The sequence below is a fragment of the Podarcis liolepis genome (genome assembly GCF_965112155.1).
Source record: "Podarcis liolepis genome assembly, chromosome: 4".
Taxonomy (NCBI): Eukaryota; Metazoa; Chordata; class Lepidosauria; order Squamata; family Lacertidae; genus Podarcis; species Podarcis liolepis.
Window position 1 is genome coordinate 36,227,327 of NC_139558.1, and position 19,461 is coordinate 36,246,787.

At 41.6% G+C, this 19,461-nt stretch overlaps 1 protein-coding gene across 3 annotated transcripts in view; it reads right to left on the reverse strand.

Moving 5' to 3' along the window:
• Positions 1-19,461, reverse strand: part of DHRSX (dehydrogenase/reductase X-linked) — a 104,180-nt gene that overhangs the window by 68,256 nt on the left and 16,463 nt on the right. For all 3 annotated transcript variants that reach the window (XM_083502069.1, XM_083502071.1, XM_083502070.1), the window contains exons 2-3: positions 10,245-10,352; positions 4,463-4,531 (exon numbers count right to left, since the gene is read on the reverse strand). In XM_083502069.1, coding sequence (XP_083358195.1) covers positions 4,463-4,531; positions 10,245-10,352 — 177 coding nt within the window. The remainder of the gene's footprint in view (positions 1-4,462; positions 4,532-10,244; positions 10,353-19,461) is intronic.

Here is a 19,461-nt window from a genome sequence, read left to right on the forward strand (position 1 = left end):
TGGATGATGACCTGAAGGAGCTTGCTTTTGCTGCAAGCTAAGCAAAACTGGGACATGCCTAGTTCTCCAGGTCTGCTCTGATTACCATCTCCTCATATGTATGGCAGTAACCTACATAGCATTAAGAGCAGCTCTGCTCGCTCAGGCTAAAAGCCTCTTTTGTCAAGCACCCAGTTTCATGCAATCCTGATGCCTCTGGGAAGTCAACAGTGAAGGAGCAAGGTCTTCACCCAAGCAACTGGCATTCAGAAGAAAAATGCATTTGCTGCTTCCATAGAAGAATCATCACGAAGCTGTAGTCGCTGTCAATGCGCATGCCCCACCCAATGGTTCTCCTACCAGGACTGCTGACCACTGCCCTATTGGATGAGCAATGGCACTGCAATATTCAGACTGGTGCCACACAGGCTGACTCATCCTGGGCAGCATGGTAGAACTTCCTGTCTCAGTGAGCAACAAGGTCCCGCAAGTCTTTGCTTCCGACCTGTTCTCCAATCCTGCCTTCTGGTTTCTCCTCTGATCCCGTTTGCTCTTCAGACCTGACTTCCAGTTCCCAGCTATTGACTCATTCCAGATCACTAACCACACAGCCCAACCCTTCCATGTATCCCCTCAGTTAAAATCCAAATGTAATTCTGTATTATTGGGTTGATTTTTTTTTTTTAAGATCAGGGATGCTGGCCTGTCCTCCATCCACAATAGTATTCCGTTTGCTCCTCCCTTGTTCAACAGTAGCAACCATTCAAATGACAGACTACTGGGTGGTATCAGTCTCCCAATCCAAACCATTTCTATTTACTATGGCAACCACCTATGCTCATTCAGACACCAACTCCATCTGGTATTCAGATTCTTCTGGTTTATGCATTTTACATGAAATCAGCTTTTGTCTCGGTGGTTATCAAGACAGATTATTAATGAATATATATTATATGCTACTCAAAGTCTTGCTTATATTATGGATGTGCTTGCAATAAGATATTGCTAAGGGAACTTCGCCGTCTGAAAATAGAATTACAAAAATTAGATCCAAGAAGACAAATGTAAAATTCAGGTAGCAAATTAAGCATAAAGACATGCTAATCGGAAGCATCTTGACAAGGAGGTTGTGTAATGAATATCATATATAGATACCTAATAACTAATAAAATAAGCATTATCATAATACCTAATTCTGCATTCACCTTGTACTGAAACAGCTGTTAAAAGAAGGAAGCAGTAGCCTGCACAAGCCAAGCATGCAAAATAAGCACTACAGTCATACCTTGTGTTGTGTTAGGTTCATGTTGCATCTTTTCGGCTTGCGAACACAGCAAACCCGGAAGTGTATACTTCCAGGTTTCGCTGTGCGTGCACACGCAGAAGCGATCTGTGCGCTTTGCACATGCACAGAAGCACTCTATCGCGTTCTGCGCATACACAGAAGCGCTGTTCTAGGTGTGGACTTTTTGGGGTGCGAACAGCACCCCGGAACGGATCGTGTCCGCAACTAGAGGTACCACTGTATGTAATTCCTTTTCTCCCTCTGATCTTGCACTGATGAAAATGTTCTTCTTGAGAAAACTACGAGACACCCTAATTACAGTTTGAAAAAATACATCTTCCTCAAAGGAAGCAGTCTCCAGCTTAAATCAATGATATATTTGGTGCAAGTTACTCCTGGTGAAATCTGTTGCTCCAGGAAAATTGGGCAAATAAAGTGCCCAATGCATTTGCTTCCACGGTGGGGGAGAAACTAGGACACAATAGAAATCTTTGTCCGTGCAAATCAAATGTCTGCCACGTACAATGCCTTAAGTGCATTTTCATTTCAAACCTTTGCCATATGGAAAGAAGGCATGTAACATGCTTTAAATTTGGATTTAGTTTTATACTTTAGCGCAAGTCTCACAATATCAAAATGTTAAAATTATGGGTTGCACCAATGCTGCTGCTCTGTTCACTTAGCAGACTTCATGTTGTGCAACAAGAATTTCCCCTCCTCTCCTCTGCAACCCACATCGGACCCTCACATCTGCTCCAGTGGGTCGGGGGCACTCTGGAGCTTATTCTGGGCATGTGTGGGGAGAAGAAGAGAAAATACTGTTGCACAAGTGGAACTCTACTATTGCAGCACTGGATACAACACTATGACAACCGTTGCACTACAGATGAATGCATAATAATGGTGATGGTGATGATATTCTGGGTTGTGCTGCCTGAACAAGCTCCTGGTGGCAGAAGATCATGGGCCAATGCTCCATATCAAAGACTAAACTGGTCCATATGGCTATAGACCAGAGGCCTTCATCAACCCTAACTATTGGCTATGCATCTACAGCCATCAGAAACTGCCACTTCTCAGACGAGTCCTACAGACTGCATTGCCCATGGCTTCATTCACTGGGGATGTTGGCTTGCACATGTCAGCTCCTCTTACTCACTGGTAGCTTTAGTTAAGAGAGTCTTCTGGAACCACAGAACAGCTAACCTCACTGTGGGACCAAGCAGTGATATACACAGTCCTGGAAGGAGTTGACCAGTCAAAGAACAAACAACACAGGATATCTGAAAGGCTGCACTCTTGCCCTCTACATGGCTATCATGTCACTGTTTATCAGATGTTTGTTTTAGCATACTAGGAAAATGAAGACGCTATAGATAAAGGAAGGGAGAATGTGGTGGCACAAGCATCTTTGCACAGCTCTGCAATACTACCTGAAACCAGGAAACTAGCTTTAAAAAATCCTCACAGTTATTTTAATCCTTTGCCAATTATCTACGCAAATAAATTTAGACGCTACAGACTTAAAAAAAAAATTGTCTAGACAAGTTATTTTAAAAGGTTTCACGAGAATCTTATCAGGGTTTGCTTACTGTCAAACTGATGTTCTGTTCCCTCTCGGCTTGTCATAACTGCTATCTTACAGTAGAAATATTTGTGCTCATTGCATTACATATGGAATATTCTCGTCTTGTGGTTTGAAAGCATCTTCCAAGAAAATGGAGGCTAAATGTCAACTCTGCCTTACTCACAAACAATACCCTTTGCCACATAGGCTGATGCCCCTTTTGGGTCTTAAAACAAGCAAGCAAACCAACAACCACTCACAATCATCTGCCCTGATTTGTTTCCCAAGTTAAACTCTAATTATGAACAAATACTGTGTTTTTGTGTACACACACATGTATCAACTGTGCTATTCCCACTACCGTTCTAATTTACAGTCTGCAGGCTTCTTACAAAAAAGCAACTGTGAACCATGTGTCACTTTTTGCAGTAAAAAGCAATGACTGATCTATGCAAATATCCCAAGTGAACCATGCAATTCCCCATTTGCCTAATCATCTCTCACGTGGCCTCTTTGTGCATTTTCCCTGCGCTATTTCTGAAGAAAAAAATGTGCTGGAACTCACCACGAATGCCACCCTCGTTCTCTTAGAAAGGCAAATGGTGCCCACCTGAGAGGTGCCAGAAATGAGTTCCGGCTGGAAAAAAAGCGCCCCATTTTCCCTTCTTCAGCGTCGCTAGAAACAACAGCAGCTATGGTGAGAATCAGTGGGCTGCACAAGCTCTCATAAGCACACTATAAAACAGGGGCAGCCTGTCCCATTTTGCCACTTGAGGTGAAATGGGAATGTGCTACCTCCTGCTCCCCCACCATGCCCCACCTGCCCCCGCTGCCAGAACACCCCCCTCACCAAAATTCGTCAAGGGGGGGGGCATTCTGCAAGGCCTTGGCACTCGTCTCCTCCACACCAGGGAGCGGCAACATTGCATGCTGGAATGCCTTCTTCTCACTGAAAGTTGGTGAGAGGGAGCATTTTGCCAGCATCAGAAGCAATGGACCACTTTTTGCGCTTCCACCACCTGAGGGGGCTGCTTCACCCCGCCTCATGGATGGGCGAGAACTGCTTTAAAGGAGCACTGGCACATAGATCCTGGGGAAGAAGAAAGGCAGAACATGTCACTACCCTTATCCAGTCAGAACAACTATCATTTATTTACATCCAAATCTGTCCTGACAAGGCATAACTACAGTGGTACCTCGGGTTAAGTACTTAATTCGTTCCGGAGGTCCGTTCTTAACCTGAAACTGTTGTTAACCTGAAGCACCACTTAAGCTAATGGGGCCTCCTGCTGCCGCTGTGCCGCTGCTGCACGATTTCTGTTCTCATCCTGAAGCAAAGTTCTTAGCCTGAGGTACTATTTCTGGGTTAGCGGAGTCTGTAACCTGAAGCATCTGTAACCTGAGATATCACTGTATTAGTATCTAAGGCCCTTAACAGCTTATGACCAGTTTCCTTGCAAGATTACCTTGCCCTATACATGGTCAATCGATTACTTCAATGACAAGTGTCACATACATATTTGTGAAATGTCCACACAATCAGTACCTTGAACTGAAAAGTGCCCATGAGAAAAATACATTGATGAAGAGGTTTGATTTTTAATTTTGCTTGGAAAGGCATATAGAAGTACCTTTTGCATTTAAAGCTTCTTCTTTTATTTTCATCACAGTTTCTTGGCCTTCTTTTTCCTTGTTTCCAGCTGTTATTAAATAAAGATAGAGAAAAATAACTGTGAAAAACTGTCAATATTGCGGAGTACAGACTTAAAGCGCAATAATAAATCCTGCAAAAAGAAAAACCGAAACCTGAAATTCTTAAATGTTTAAGCAAAGGAAGCAGAGAAGGGGAGGGAGGAGTTACAATAAATATAAGAAAGAATTCTGTTATTGGCTGAGTGAAATAAGGCCTTAGTAGAGAAAAGCTTAATTGCCCATTCAGTATTGACTTAAAAACACAGCATCTCTCCTGAACACCGAGATACTGGAATAAAATTTGGTACACGTTCAGAACATAAATACATGTTTCAGATAAGATATCAGCCCAACTGCACATCTATTTTCAATTAAGCTATGACAGACAGAAAGGGAGAAATTGTTGAACTGTTTCTTTAAATGTAAAGGTTCATCATTGTTACACCCGATGTGTATGTCTTTAAGGGGCCAGAGCAAATAACGAGACCCAGCTTTACAGCTGTGAAACATAGCAGGTGCTGCTGAGTTGTATTGATTAAGCTGTGTCAGCAATTGGGTGTAGTATATAAGGAGCAGCACCTAGCTCTCCCATTACCCTGGGGGATGGGTTGGTGGTTGGGTCTGGTTTGTTGTTGTTGATGATGATGATGTATTTAGTGTATAGGGAGTTTTTGTTATTGTTATTGAAACCTTGTTTAAGTTATTTTTGAGTCCCTTTTTAATGCATGGTCTCCCCAGCAAGCTCTCTGCAGCGCTACTAAACTGTAAATAGCCAAGAGAAATGTGATGCGTTTTCTCTCACTTAAGGACTGAAACTTGGTTTGTAAATTTATGGCACATTTCTGTATTTGAAGCAGCTTACCCTCTGATACATTTTAGTGAGGTGAGGGCAGGGAATGCAGGTAAAGGCAGAATACACTGATGTTCAAATACATGATCAACTTTTGCATTCATTTTAATAATAATAATAATAATAATATCTTTATTGTCATTGCCCCCTTCGGGGACAACGAAATTACTTGACTGCTCCATAAAAACACTAATTAAACAATACAGTATAATACAGCAAGGGAGATTAGATGACTTTCAAAGTCTGGGCTTCCCATTCAGGGCCGAGATCGCTCTGGAGAAGAAGCTGTTCTTAAGACGGCTCGTTCTTGTCTTCATCGTCCTGTATCTCCGTCCTGACGGCAGGAGCTCGAAGAGACAGTGACCAGGATGTGATGGATCTTTTACTATGTCCAGTGCCTTCCTATGGCACCTTGTGGCATAAATCTGCTCTAAGGTGGAGAGTGGGCAGCCAACAATGCTCTCTGCTGCCTTAACAACCCTGCACAACCCCATCCTGTCCTGGGTAGTACAGCTTCCGTACCACACACATAAGCCATAAGTGAGCACGCTCTCAATGGCACAGTGATAGAAGGCAAGCTGGGGAGTGGAGGAAATAGAAAGAACAGTAATATATGTCTTATTTTCCTTGAAGGCAGAGGTGTGGAGAAATATGGGAAGATTATTTGGCATAAATTCTGGATACAACTCTACATTTCAGTTTTGAATATCAAGCTGGTCCCTGCAACCATTAGCAAAACAGGAAAATGTTGTAATGAAATATCTGCACTGAAGGGTGAGGTATCAAAATGAATGTTCAGGTTGAATTTTTAGGACAAATTCTGTATTTCATGTCAAACCCAAAGCAAAAGCCTATAGCCAAACCTTCAAAATTAATTTGAACTCTTCTAAGCTAGTTAATAACTCCACAGTCTCTCCACTTTCATAACAATCATTCTTTACTTGCCACAGATTTTAAAGAATATCCCTTAGGTCCTGATCGCTGTGCAACAATGCCTATAGGTAAATGTAAAGCTGACCAAAAAGATCACACACACATTCATTTTCCTTGTGCTTTTTCTGAAAGTAGTTTGTAACTGGTTAATTTTCTAGCATTCACTATAGCTTTCATTCTCCTATGCAATCTACCCACACACACACACTTCCCAAATAAAATCTTATGTAACCATTTCAAATGGGCAGTCTTTATAAGATTTAAAAGTTATAGACACAGCAATTTTTGTCTGCAAACTCCTGACATGAACACTGGTCTGCAATTGACTCTGCATCTATTAGATCAGCTTTTCAATTATATCAGCACTGCCTGGCTGATCTCTTTTTATTTAACAGTGGAGAGGGGTGGGGCGGCAGGAAGAAAGTTAAACAAAAGAAAGAGGGAAAATAACTCTTAACAGTATTTGTTTTCACCATAGAAATAATCTTGGGGTTACACAGCGCAAACATTCAGTTTGATCCTAATCCCTAAAAATAGATGCAGTGTCAACGAACAAACCCTCCAGTAAAACTGCCATATCCATGGAGTTCTCATTGAACGAAGCTATGGGCATGAGATCCAATCTCCTCACTTTTTCAGCCTAAGTGATTTTCTACAGCAGAGAATTAAAATCCAATGTGTGCCATAGTACTGGATGTAGCTATGCTGGGGGGAAAGGAAGCTTCTATGATAATCCCTGCAAGAATTTTATCTGATCTTCTTCCTCATCCATCAGCTGCGGTACAGCAAGCAGGCTTATTAAGAGCCTCCAGAGTCTTGTCTAAGTCCTGATAATATTAATTTCATCTGGACAACATATTGCATATTAACATATTTCATGCTGCATATTCATTATTTTAAGAAAACCCGAGCACTTCCATATGGATGCAGTTCCAGATGAATAATATTTCTAAACATGTCTTCTAGAAATTGTGTTGTATTTTCTTAGTCTGTTATTTTTGTTTTAATCTGCACTTTTAAATTATTATGTTAATATATTATGTTAAGTTAAACTCTCAAGGTAACATATATATTTTAAAATGAATACATAAAATTCTATATTATTATCATTAAGATTTATATACAGCCCTTCATCAAAAGATCTCAGGGCAGTTCACAAGATAAAAATACGATATAAAAACACATATAAGTAGTTAAAACAAAAACAACATTATTGTATTAATTTAACATTCCACACTCCAAACAGAGTAACATTGCCTCTCATAAAGGGGGTGGTAGGTTATATACTCACAGACTTCAACAGAAGGAAAGCCAAATTAAGTAATTGCTTACCAAGCATGCATATTTCAGTTTGCAAGGGGAAGATTTGGGTGCTTCTTCAGTTACTGTTGTTGATGTGCATTTAAGTCTGTGTAATTGCACTGCTTCTGCAGTTCAGTTCAGAAATTCTGCTGTTGGCCACTTAACGATAGATAAGAGATCAGGAATGGACTGTGGACTCAGGTACTCCCTTAACTCCCTATCTTAGGTGAATGTACCCTCTCCAATAAATTCCCTTGTTTGCCTGGACTATGATGAGCCTCCTTCCCCCCCACACACACACACACTGGCGCAAAGTTTGGTTCATATCAGCCTGGGTTCTCCTCTTAAACAAAGTTTGAAATAAGTTTGTGAAACTTGGTTAAAAGAAAAACCTTGGAACAGGCCCTTCCCTAACACCAGGAAGCAGCAGGGGGTCAGGATAACTTCAGCAGTCTTATTAGAAAACAAGAGATCCACAGCTCTTTGTAGACTTGCTGCGTGACAAGACCAAGATTCCAACTAGTTCCCACTATTCCAGAAGCAGTTTGCCATGGGGTGGAGGTGGCTGCTGTTAAATAAAACCAAACCCAGAGCTCTGTTGCGCACACAGAACTGGTTGCAACTAGTTCTTTTCGTTTTCACCCAAATATTGCTAAAAAATAAAGCAGTAAGGATTGTCCATAAGCAATGTCTCCACAAATAAGGAAGCAGAAGAAAACCAACCATTCTGAAAGGCCAAAGAACAAACGTTTTTGTTACAGGTTGGCTTGCTGCAAATGTAGTGGATGAAAATACTGATGTGGAGTGTATATGTGAAGGGATGCAAAAAGAAATTGCAATTCAAAGGCTCATAAATTGCTGAGATTAAACACTCACTTTACAATAAAAGCTAAATGTAAATAATGTTGAACATATAAATCAACACTAAAATGACAACATAAAGAGGTTTACTCAAAGCAACCAGCTGGTAAAAAGTGATGGATGACAGCTAAGAGCCCTGTTTTCATTCTGAAATTCATACAAGAAACTCAGAATGCTGCTCACTGTAGCATCTTCCATGATCTGAACCTCAGCTATGCAAAACTGTATCTGTGCATAGAAACCCAACCAAAGGTCTTCCTTTTTATCAGTGTACTTTCCAGGATGATTTGTTATCAGTATCTCAAAATCATTATTTCTATGAACATGCTGTCTTGGTAAAACATAAACAGCTGTTTATTTTGTCAGATATTAATTTTTCATTGGTGATAAGAATTAAGGTGGAAAACTTTCCATATTCCTTCTCTACTATTTATGTAACAGAAGGAGTATAGCTGTGTGCCTATAATTATTTGTAGCACGAAGCCTTGGCAAGTATATTTTATCGTAGTCACATAGGATCTCCCTGTGCAGATGAAATGCCAAACTCTTTCTAGTCTTACTGTGTTACATAGCTAGGGAAAAGGTAATAAAAATAACATTTTATCTCCTGAAGTGCAGTCACGGCAGGGGCAGTTATATTAGAACATTTAGAAGACATGTAAAGCAGTGCATTGTCTATCAGATGATACAGGCTGTCAAGCCTAATGCTGCCTAGAAAGTAAAGAAGAGACATTTTGTTTACCCAAGTCACAGACTGAAATTTTTCTAACTACTGACAAGGTAACCCAAACAGACATGGAAGTCAGGCCACCCATTTCTTCAAATACACAAACTGGCACATTTTAAGGAACTAAAATAAGGCCATTCAGAGTGAAATGCAAATGAATGACATTTCAGCTTAAAAAAACAAACAAACCATAATCACAGCTACCATGGAACTCAGCTGCATGTAATTCAAATTTGGACAAACATTGAACTTGATGCTTTTTATGAGCTTCCAACCCCCCCCCCAAAAAAAAAACCCCAACAACCCAGAGGTCAGAGAGATGCCACTGTACTCGAAATTCCAAACCTTGTCCTTAGTTTACAGGCCAATTTAATCAACTTCATTAACAACGGCATTAATTTTATCATTTGTTCCATACTGACCAGGGAACACAAGGTGCCATTTACTTTAACAGCGGAACGCACTTCGACTCCATCTATATCAGGCAAAGGCAAACTCGGCCCTCCAGATGTTTTGGGACTGCAACTCCCATGATCCTTAGTTAACAGGACCAGTGGTCAGGGGTGCTGGGAATTGTAGTCCCAAAACATCTGGAGGACCGAGTTTGCCTATGCCTAATCTATATCTTCGGTACCCGCAAAAAAAGCTTCTGCAAGCACAGCAATTAGTATTGTTGTTATTTATTTTCTCCACATAGCTTTCGCAAGAACCTTGTACCTGGAAAATCAAACTGTGTTGAAAGAATCTATTTTGCATAAGAAGTAACCCCTACTGGTTGCAGTCCTCTAGGATCCTGGCCAATGTTCCATAATTTCAATGCATTACTGTTGGTGCTAAATTTTACTTTGCTTTATGTCTATGGAAGAGACTATGAGTTATCATCATCATCTCTCAACTGAACCAACATATGAGGGTGATGACTAGGCTTGCAATTCTACTCAGAGCTCCTGGGGCAAATAATGTGATGCAAAGGTAACTAATAATTAAATCAAATTACATGACATTACATTGTTAATAAATATTTTTATCATTGCAATACCAACAGTACCTATTATGACGTGCATGCCAAGTCTTGCCAAATACTTCACAGTATGGTAACCAATTCCTCTAGTGCCTCCGGTCACTATGGCAACATTCCCATTTTGAAGAGGAAAAACTGCATGAAAAGAGAAAAGTATTTCAGGTTAAGATCTATTTTACTACAATGCTTACATTACTCACTGTAACAAAATATTCAGCTGCAGCCATTTCATGTTATGTGGTGATTGTTCTTGCAGCAGTTACAAAGGTCATAATGAAGAACACCAGTAGCATACAGTTGCTGCAGCCAACCACCACATTAAAAAAAATTCCTCTTATATAAAATTAAAAACACAAAACAGTGGTTTTATCCATGTTTCCAGGGTACTTTACAAAGAAATCACAATAAAAAATACAAGGGCAAAAAAATCAGCTGTAATAATAATTCCAAAACAAACAAACAATAAAAGCAGCAGCTCAAAAAAAACACCTTATGAAGTCTGGAAGAATTATCAAGTTACCACCAGGTGCTGAGATTCATATACAGATTATTTTTATTGTATTTTAGGCATCATTCATTAGAATACATTCATAAAGTTGATGTGTGCCAACCCTTAATCCAAAAGAAAATCATACATACTAAAACTTATAAAAATGGGGAAATTGTATGCCGATAAATATATTAAGCCCATCTAATTTGTACATGTACCTGATGCTAAGAAATTAACGTAGTCCCAAACCAAGACTACCATAACTAAGGTGCCACTATTGAGAAGGCCATTTTTCTGTTTGCCACTCACTGCTCCTCGGGAGGGTGAACTCTGTGGAGGACCACTAGAAGTGTCCTCAATACATAACCACCTTCATCTTTGAGAAGGGAAGTGATCCTTCAGTATTCAAGCCCCAAATCATGTCAGGCTTTTAAAGGTAAAGTCTAAGCACTTGTGGTTGAAAATACGGCTTTATTCTGAAATAGCTGCACCTTCAGAGGCAACCCCACATTACAGTAGTCAGCACCTGAAGGCTAGCAAAGCTTATCCTAGTCTAGGACAAGTTGTACCTGACACACCAGCCTTAGCTGAGGAAAGACATTCTTTCACAGGGATCTCAAGTGACAAATCTGAATCCAGGCGAAGCACTGATCCCTGGAGAGGAGTGCAATCCCATCCAGAACAGAAAGAACACTGTCTCCTCCAGTAGATGAACCGACTACATTCAGTGTCTTCCTCTTCAGGGTTGTATTTCAGTTTATTGTCCTTCATCCATTCCACTACCAATTTCAGCACATCACTTAACTCAGATGTCAAAAAAAAAAAAAAAAGGTAAAGTAGGGAATCATCGGCATACGTTTGGCACCCCTCACAGTAGCTTCATGTAGCTGTTGGAAAGAAAGGGGGACAAGAGGGACCTCATAACAAAAACAGCCTAGGGGCAAAATACCATGGCCAGTAGTATCAAAAACTAGTGAGAGGTCCAGAAGAATTAGCAGGGTCACACCCTTTGTCCTTTAAGCATAGGGCTGAAACCACTTCAAAATTGGTTGGCGATATTGGTCGACAATATAAAGAAGCCCTAATGAGTAACAGCTGGGATGACCACATCAAATAAGGGGCACCTTTTGCGTGGTCGCGTGCAGCCCCTCGGATCCCAGTGTGGCGCCCGGTAGTACGGGCTGGCTTCACCCACCCCAGGCTGGATACCTGGTGTTCTCCACCTACCTCAGCCAATCGCCCAATCCCGCCTGGGGAGACGTTGCCAGGGGATCGGCCAGGTAGGGGGAGGGACCTCCCTGCTCACACAACAGAAGGTGAATCTTATGGCCAATTCTAATCCCATAGCACGTTGTCTTGAGTCATTATTCCGCTTGGGGGTCATCTGAGGCTGGGGGACTCCACCTGTCCACACAAAGCTGGGTGTAAATGTGCAAAACCAAGGTTCACATTCGAAGAACTGTAAACCATGAATCTAACTGAATGCCTTAACTTTCCTCACAGTATTGTTATGCTAATAATATAAGGTAACTGCCATCTACATTGCTTTGAGCACTGAGGAGAAAAGGCAGTATAAAAAGTTTACAAACTAATAAATAAAACATAAATAATTTTAAATATTTTCTAGGTTTTGGAAGGTTAATATTGATTTAGAAATTAATATCCTTTTACAACCAGGGACCCCTGACCATTAGGTCCAGTTGTGACCGACTCTGGGGTTGTGGCGCTCATCTCGCTTTATTGGCTGAGGGAGCTGGCGTACAGCTTCCGGGTCATGTGGCCAGCATGACTAAGCCGCTTCTGGCAAACCAGAGCAGCGCACAGAAATGCCGTTTACCTTCCCGCAGGAGCGGTACCTATTTATCTACTTGCACCTTGACGTGCTTTCGAACTGCTAGGTTGGTACATACATACAGTACATACATACAATACATACATACACATGCACAGTTTTGCTTCCTCTTTTTCATTAGCCTGGAATTACACCATAACACCATAAAAGCATAACAATAATAGGCCTCACTACACATTCTATAAGCCAGCTTCTTTCCATAAAACAGTCAATTTTTATTTACTTCGCATTGCAGAATGATTTGGCAATGTAAGAAGCAATAAGTCCATTGTTTGGGTTACTGATCGTTGTAAGCATTTTTATAGTTTTGTATAGATTATACACACACACACACAAGGTTCATGCACACATGGGGGAAAAACTGGCCAACATGTTAAAAGAAAAAAAGACCTACATACATTTTATTGGTAATACTACTTGTTTAAAATCATAAATTGTACTAAATTCTGGGGAGGACGGACTCTGATCTCATTGAACAAGCAGGTGTACACAACAAAAAGCAATATAGCCTTTGAAGGGAAGGATGAAACAAGGGAAGGGGAAACAGCTGGGAGAAATCTTTGTAATGTCAGACAAGAGAAGCCCTGAAACAACAGATAAAATGGGTTGCATTGGACGACAGCACAAAAGATCAGAGGAACAAGGAAGTGGCAGGGGGCTACTGGCATTTTTGACATACAAGGAACAAAACAACAGATGAAATTCTCCAAGCAGCTTCCTGCATACACTTAAAGGAACTGTATTGCTCCAAAACTGATGGAGCATCAGCAGCTGGCTTGGGGTTTTTTTTATATTCCAACTCTGAGCAAAGCTAAATTCTAAAAGTCTTAACTTCCTGAAGTTACAATTCAGCCAAAATAGTCTGATGGAGATTTGAAATAAAACCATGGCAATGGATCAAGACCTTCCCCTCGCAAGTTCAGTTCACCCACCTATCAAATTCTCCCCACTGTCTATATCAGGGCTGGCTAATGTTTTTTGGCCTAAAGACTATACGTATTCACCCTTGGTCAACTCTCCAGGGTCTGAATGCCAGTACCGGGTATAGTAGCTGGTAATTGTAGAGTTAAATATTGCCTCCGGTTATCATGGGTTTTGGAGCTAAGACTCCTGTATTCAAGCTTGTTATTGTGGTTACTTTCATTTCCCATGTAGTTGTGTGTTTGTTGATGGATAGGCCGAACAGGAAAGTACCTTTGGCTATCAAGGCCCTACATAAGCATGAAATAAGAGATCTAGATTGGAAGTATTTTCATTTAGCAAAAATCCCCCTATCACTCAGATATCATAACTGAGCACAAGTATAGCTCTCTCCATGAGTGAATTGAGTGAAGGGAATCCAGGTACATAAAGGGATGGTGTTTACACATTAGGCATCGACATCTGAACCAGGAAAGCCTGCATGGTAGACTTCCACAGCAGCTGGAACCTGTGTGATCAAGCTTCTGATTCCCTTAGAGGTCCATATGCAGACATCAAGGCTGAACATGTGGACATCAGCAGACGGCCTGAGAAGCCACACTTCCCATCAACCTTTTCTACACAGGGACACACACACACACACACCCATATACAATTAATGAAGGGGTTTAAATGCACTTGCCTACGTTTATCTCTTGCTACCAATTCCCTCCCTTCTCCATTTCTTGTTACTTTCCCCACTGTCAAAATTCTGAATGCATGCTCTTCAGAGAAGGGATCCATTTCTTTTTGCTGGTGATAGTCCAAAGCACAATGAACACTGATGGCACAGTATAAGGTAATCTATACATTTTTCACGTTTCACACAATTTAATCTTACAGAGTGTTTATTGATAGATAGATATATACAGGGTTTATTGTAATAATGTTTATTATTTAAAAAACAAGAAGTGGATATTAAATGGTAAATAATCTGCTGATTCAGCAATAGTCACTGTAAGGCCCAAAGGCTCTCATCATCACAACGTGAGTGTGCACAGTTGTCATCTGCAAACTGATCATTGCAGGCAAACAGCTTTTCCGATGCAATGAAGGCCACAGAAGAGCCTTGGCGAATCACATTGTTGACTATGCAGTTTCTCAAAAGCCCTATTCAGGCACATAAACAAATGTGTGAGGGGGGACAGAGGCATGTGGTAAAGCCCTGCCCCTCGGTAGAGCATCAGACTCTTAATCTCAGGGTCATAGTTTCAAGCCCCATGTTGGGCACAAGATTCCTGCATTGCACTAGACGACGCTAGTAGGTCCCTTCGACCTCTACAATTCTACCAGTGTGTCAGCACAATGTCTGCGAGTTCCACATGTCTGAGAGTTATACACGCAATGATGGTGAGGCTACAGAGTCACCAAGTTCTCTTGCTGACAGCAGAGCATGATTTCTGATATATATCCGATATGTCATTGCTCTCTGGGGCACAATTGTTGGTTTCAGGAAAGGCACGTCTCATGGTCACAACTGCCCTGGTTCATAATTTGCACACTTGAAACAAGAGCTCTGCTGAATCACAGATTCGCTTCAACATGCAAATAAGGTGTGTGGCAGGTGTTAAAAAATACAGTAAACCAGTAAATGCTGGTGTGTGTGTGTGTGTGTGTGTGTGTGTGTGTGTGTGTGTCTGTGTGTGTCTGTGTGTCTGTGTTTTCTCAGCTGGCTGGGTCAGCCACTTCCCAGCTGACTGAAAAATGAAAAGAGCAGTAAGCACATACACTGTTCCACCCACAAATCCCTTGCAGTTTCCCATCGCCCTGCTCCCCAAACAAGCCGTCATGTCAGTCTTAAGTCCCCCAGCCAGCTGTGCTCAGGCTGATGGTAGCAGGTGTACACCCACTTCCTAGGAGAGAAAGGGGAGAAGGCACTTTCAGCTGACAACCACCGATTAGAACTGCGTTGCTTGATGACACCAAAGGTCCATCTAGTCAAACATTCTGCCTTCAGCAATACCCAGTTATACGCCCCATGAACAATCCCAACCAGGCCATGCTAGAAATAGCCACCCCTGGTTTTGTCTCAGCATGTGATAATCAGACGTATGCTGCCTGTAATAAGAGGTCCCGTTTTTAGTTATTATGGCTGATTGCCACTGAGAAACCTGTTCTCTGAACTGGCTTTTCTTCTCCCAGAACCCCTTTCCTTCAACAGCCATTTCCATCTGGCTGCATCAGAGGGTAGACAGGTACACAAAAGTTTACGGCAAAGCAGTAATTTGGTCACTGGCTGCATACTAGTCTTGTTGATGAAGGAGAATTTTCATCCCTTAATTGTTCCCTATAAACGACACACTGCTGTTAAGAGGACAAGCTGTCCAGCTTACAGATCAACATCACCACTCAGAATTGAGACCAAATCTGCAGAAAGTAGTGTGCGGTAGAAAAAACCTACCACACACCTGAATGTCATGAATCATCCAGCGATGTGTCCTTCAACTTCAAGGAGCCCACTCCAAAGTATGTGTGTATCAAGGAGAGAGGAGGCTGTGACCAACTGCCGTCTCCTTCTCTTTCCTCACTAGCCAGTCACTGGAACAACAATTATGCAATTTTTTAGAACTGGTAGCTGCATTTGCTTGTTTTCATCTTCTGTTCCCATCCCGCATTCCTTCTGTATTGTTTCTATTAGATTATGAGCTTGCCTTGTTTTTGTTTTTGTTTTAAATCTCTGTACGCTGCCGAAAAATGTTTAGGTGCTTTGTAAATAATAGTAGTTATGCACTGCAATACCTGTTTGAGTCAACAGGTTTCTTTTGATACACCCCAACTCAGTTCACTGTACTGCTGAGCTTTCCAAGCTTTTCATGTTGGTGACACACTTTTTAGGCATGTATCATTTCGCGACACAGTAATTCAGTTTTATTAGCAAACCAGCAGGCTGCCCACTCCCTTCTCAGCCCTAGGAGGAGAGCAGAGAGTGTTCACACAACACACCTACACACCGCAGCCGACACACTGACACAAGAGTTTGGAAAGCTCTGCTGTACTGCCTTTGTAACCAGCGTAACACTGAGTAAGCAACATGAATAGAAACAACTAACACAGGAAAACCTTGGAAATTGTTCATCTGCCGAACATGGCGAAAGCTCAAACGCTCAACCAGAATTCCCTTCCAGAAAGAAAAAACCCAAATACAGTTTGGCAGGAATCCCTATTTGACAATTCGGGGGGGGGGGGGAGGCAGGAAATATGCCAGCTTCAGTCGGCCTTCAATGAAAATTCATCACCTGCTACATCATCATCCATGTAAAGTTCACAATGTCTTAGCCCTTAGACATGCAAAGTAATAATCAAGAGAAAGTCTGTTAACAGGTAGTGTGTGCTTCATCCTCATCTTGAATAAGCCAGCAGGACTTCCAAGTACCCTGAAAATGAGGCCTTTTGTTAAAAAAATCAGATAACACCACGAGTTAGATGACTGCTGATAAAGTGATTGGACGCTGCTGGAAGTTCTTGACCCTTGAAGATAAGGCAATCATTTCACTTCTGAACTGGACAATCAATTTAGAGCTACTTTAATTATATTCCAAAAGTGAAAGAATGAAAAAGAACTCAAGATTAAGTTCACTTGGAAGTGAACCTTCATTAAAACACAAATCAGAAGTTTGATATAACAAATACGTGAAGGGAAAGGAAAAAGGGCTGGTTTATGGGTGAGGGAGATAACCTTCAAATATCAGTGTTTGGTCAATAATTTTATAGCCACAGGGTGTTGCTAATAAATCCCATTGGTTTCACTGGAGCTTGTTAACTCTCTACATTGATTTCAATGGGGTTTGAGCGCAACTCACTTTGGGAGGTATCCAACTAAACACTTCTACTAGCATAAGCACTTTTGAAAGCATAACAGAACCCTTCACTTTGCCCCAATACTCTCTAAATATGTTCTGGGGTTCCCCAAACCACCTAGAGCAGATTAAGGGCATGTGTGGTGAGAGATGAGGGAGTGGAAGTCCCACTGCACAGCGTGAAGTGGTTGTGCTAGTAGAATTGCTAAGATGGACACCACCCTTAGTCTGAATCAAACCCAGAACCATAACACAATAATGTCACTTTGCCTTCAAACTGTTCCCCAATGTAAATCTTGTATGTCGTCTACACTCACTCAACAAATATTCACTGGGCTGGATCCAAAGATGCCCATCCTCAAAGATAAAAGCATTTGATCTAGTGGAGGCTCCTGCTAACCCAAAAAAATGGGGGGAGGCTTTTCAATATTCAGAGTCAATATTCTTTTGCAGGGGAGGGAGGCGGAATTGGCAAAAATCACTTCCCCTCCTTTCTATTAGCAGGCACCAGAGGCACTGTTTCAACGGGATCACTGATCTTATGGCAGGAGCGAACCAGCAGTACATCACACTGAGCAAGCTGGAGTTAACTCTTTATTAGCAAAATAGGATCCCACACAGGAGTGTCAGGCCTATTGAGCACAGCAACTCAGGTCTTGCACCCATGAAGACTAAAGGTTCCCACCTCCCATCTTCTCTCCATAGTGTTTTCGAGCAGTTGGAGACTGTGCCTGTGTGCCTGCTTTGCCCCTCCCACTTCATGACTCTCCTGGTTCTGGGAGACCAGGGGGAGCAGTAGCTTGTCACAGCAGGAAGGGGAAACACCTGTGCCTCTTCACAAGCCTAACTCTGCCTCTTGGCCTTCCACCTCCCATTTCAGCTTATGTCTGATTCTAGACTGCTCTCTGCCACAGACTCTCCCAGCTCACGAAGCCCTGCTTACAACACCTCCTCCCAGTATTTTCTCTCTTTTCCACTCCACTTGTCCCACCAACCAATCCCTGGGCTCTGAGCCTTCTTCCCTTGGAGGTTTCACAGCAGGTTCCCCCCACCATTCCTTTGCGTCCAACCAGTTCCTGACAGCTTAGCATCAGACCCGTTATCTATTATAAGATTTAACAGCCACTAGCACTGAACGCCAACCAGAGAATTCTGAGAGGATATTGCTTCCTATTTTAATAATAGTTCCCAACAGTGTTTTTATTTTTTACTAAAAGAAATAATTTAAAAAGATGTTAATATTATAATACTGCTATTCTAATTTCAATTTGTACTGAACAACAGGGAAACTAATGGAAAGCAGCTCTTCTGTATATTGTAGGGCAGGGGAAAGACCTGCAACCAATTTCTATCAACCTCCACCAGCATAGTCAATAGCTAGGGACAATGTGAACTGTAGTTCAGCAACATTTGGAAGGCCATGCATACCCCATGACAGGGCTGGGGAAATTCCCCTTTTTGTAATTAAAAGCACAAGGATGTAATACACAATAAAATACCAGGAAACCCTTGGGTTTTTAGTTTCCATTGTTAATATACTTAATTTAATATAGACAGCATTTATGCCCTTGTCTTGTTCTCTGATGGAATAAATTTCCAAAGCTGCATTTTTAGAATCTCAAAAATCAGGCTCATCTCATATATTGATGACAGACTGAAGGACTGATTATGTGCTGTATACTTTGATGTACACAGCAGGCTTCCCTAATTTACATCACTTCATATCTGCGCACTTTAGAGTCAAGAATTTTGGTGCACTCATCACTCCCCTGACTTCTACTCAGCAGAGCCCAGTTGGAAGGTTGATCCACGCTTATGAAACCGTCTCCTAACTATTCAGTGAGGCAAACAACACAAAATGAAGAGATCGGTCCCTACAATATGTGCCAAGGTGAGCTCCTTAAAAAGTTATGTAAAAGACAGGAAACTACGATGGCTCAAAGCAGGCAGGGATAGGGTTTTTCACGTTACTAGCATCTGTAGCATACAGTGGTACCTTGAGTTAAGAACTTAATTCGTTCTGAAGGTCCATTCTTAACCTGAAACTGTTCTTAACCTGAAGCAACACTTTAACTAATGGGGCCTCCCACTTCCGCTGTGCCACCACCACACAATTTCTATTCTCATCCTGAAGCAAAGTTCTTA